The 1,735-nt window shown below is 44.3% G+C and overlaps 1 protein-coding gene across 1 annotated transcript; it reads left to right on the top strand.

The window, feature by feature from the left end:
- Positions 1-386: 386 nt before the first annotated feature.
- Positions 387-1,256, top strand: LOC142462923 (taste receptor type 2 member 7-like). Its single transcript, XM_075565139.1, has one exon. It carries the CDS (start codon positions 387-389, stop codon positions 1,254-1,256), a length of 870 nt encoding a protein of 289 aa, XP_075421254.1.
- Positions 1,257-1,735: the final 479 nt, after the last annotated feature.

Raw genomic sequence — 1,735 nt, 5'->3', positions numbered from 1 at the left:
TTTATGTTCTCTGAACCCTCCCGTCACTTTTCTGTGAAGCTGGAAACAAATTTTATTCTGACTGTAAATTCAGGAAAATAACCGATACGGCCCAAATAAAGGTTCGGTGCCAGAGATGTGATCTGAGAGATTCCAACCACAACATAGAATAAACCCAGAAAGGAGACACCAGGACATTTGCATGTGCTTTGCACACACGTTTAGTTTATCCCGGCTCTGCCCCATGTGCCAGTCAGATACCGAGGCATCAGGTGTAACGCTCATACATCAGAAAGGAAGAGCAGTAACACACACAGAAGAGCAATATGCTGACCTGGGTTCAAATATTGGTGGTAACCATCAGTATAATTCCCTGCATAGCAGGCACCATCTTCAACTCGTGTATCATGGCTGTGAGCTACAGAAACTGGAGAAAAGATACCAGCCTGAATCTGTGTGATCTCATCCTACTTAGTATGGGACTGTCTAATTTAGCCATGCAGTGTATAATGAATACACAATCGTTCGTGCTCCTGCTCCAGTCTCACATCTGGTTCTACAGTAAGATCCACTCATCTCTGATTTTTCTTCAGCTTTCCCTAATATTCTTAAGCTTCTGGCTCACTGCCTGGCTCTGTGTCTACTACTGCATCAAAATTGCCAACTTCATGCATCATCTCTTCTTCCGAGTGAAGCTATGGATTTCTTCTGTGTTGCAGAAGCTGCTGCTGATGTCAGCCGTGGGATCCTTTATTATAAGTGTCCCATCTCTGTGGACTTGTCGGCAAATATATCACCAGGAAAACAGCACTTACAGCCTCACAGCCAACTGCAGTTCGGTCAGTGAAACACCGGCTTTTTATATCTCTAACATTGTCATTCTGGCCGTGCTAGGAAGCTGTTTGCCCTTCCTGCTATCCCTCATTTCTATTGGGCTCACACTGACTTCTCTCTGGCGACACATCTGGAGGATGAAGCAGAAGACATCAGACTTCAGCATTCCCCGGTTACAGGTTCATTCCAGGGCAGCCAGGACCATGATACTGCTTGTTGTCCTCTCCATGTCTCTCTGCATAACACAGCTCTATTTCTTCATCCCTCATGATGATCCGAAAAACATTTTTATGACAATCTGTTGGTTCTTTAGCCTGTGCTACCCCACAGCACAAGCCTTCCTCCTAATCCAGGGGAACACCAAGTTAAGGAGAGTGTGTCAGGGTCTCCTACACTGCATTAACCTTTTAGAGCCGCATGACACTGACCATGGACATTTTTAAAGTCGTGTTATAGAGGAGTTTGGGTTCTGAGCTCATGTGGAGAGAAAAGCGCTATCTTTCGGTAAAGAAGTGTATCCCATTAATTGTAACGCAAACGTATTTTGGGACTGAACACATTTTACGTAGCTGCTTTTGCGAGTCCTCTGGAAGTGGGATCCAGTCTCTGACCCCACGGTTCTGGCTGGATTTATTACTGTACTTTAGTTAATACTTTGTGTAGCTGTCACATCCACATTAGTTTCTTCATCATGTAAAGAGCCACTTACACTGCGGTGTCTGTAACACAATAAATATACAACTGCTAGTAATGAATGTGCTCCTTTGTTTGTGTTTATAGACAGGTAATTGTACAGAGGGAAGTTACCGATGTACAGTAACAGCAGAACCAGAGCAGGAGATAATGTCTCTCGCTCGCCCAGGACTGGGAATGTATATAATATATCTAATTCCATACTGACAGGAAGGTGCTGTCTGTCACA

Source organism: Ascaphus truei, chromosome 11 (genome assembly GCF_040206685.1).
Source record: "Ascaphus truei isolate aAscTru1 chromosome 11, aAscTru1.hap1, whole genome shotgun sequence".
Classification (NCBI taxonomy): Eukaryota; Metazoa; Chordata; class Amphibia; order Anura; family Ascaphidae; genus Ascaphus; species Ascaphus truei.
The sequence above is the reverse complement of the archived record's forward strand: the minus strand, read 5'-3'. Positions and strand labels throughout refer to the sequence as shown.

Coding starts and splice junctions, on each gene's coding strand:
- LOC142462923 (XM_075565139.1), top strand. CDS start 387: ATGGCTGTGAGCTACAGAAACTGGAGAAAAGATACCAGCCTGAATCTG.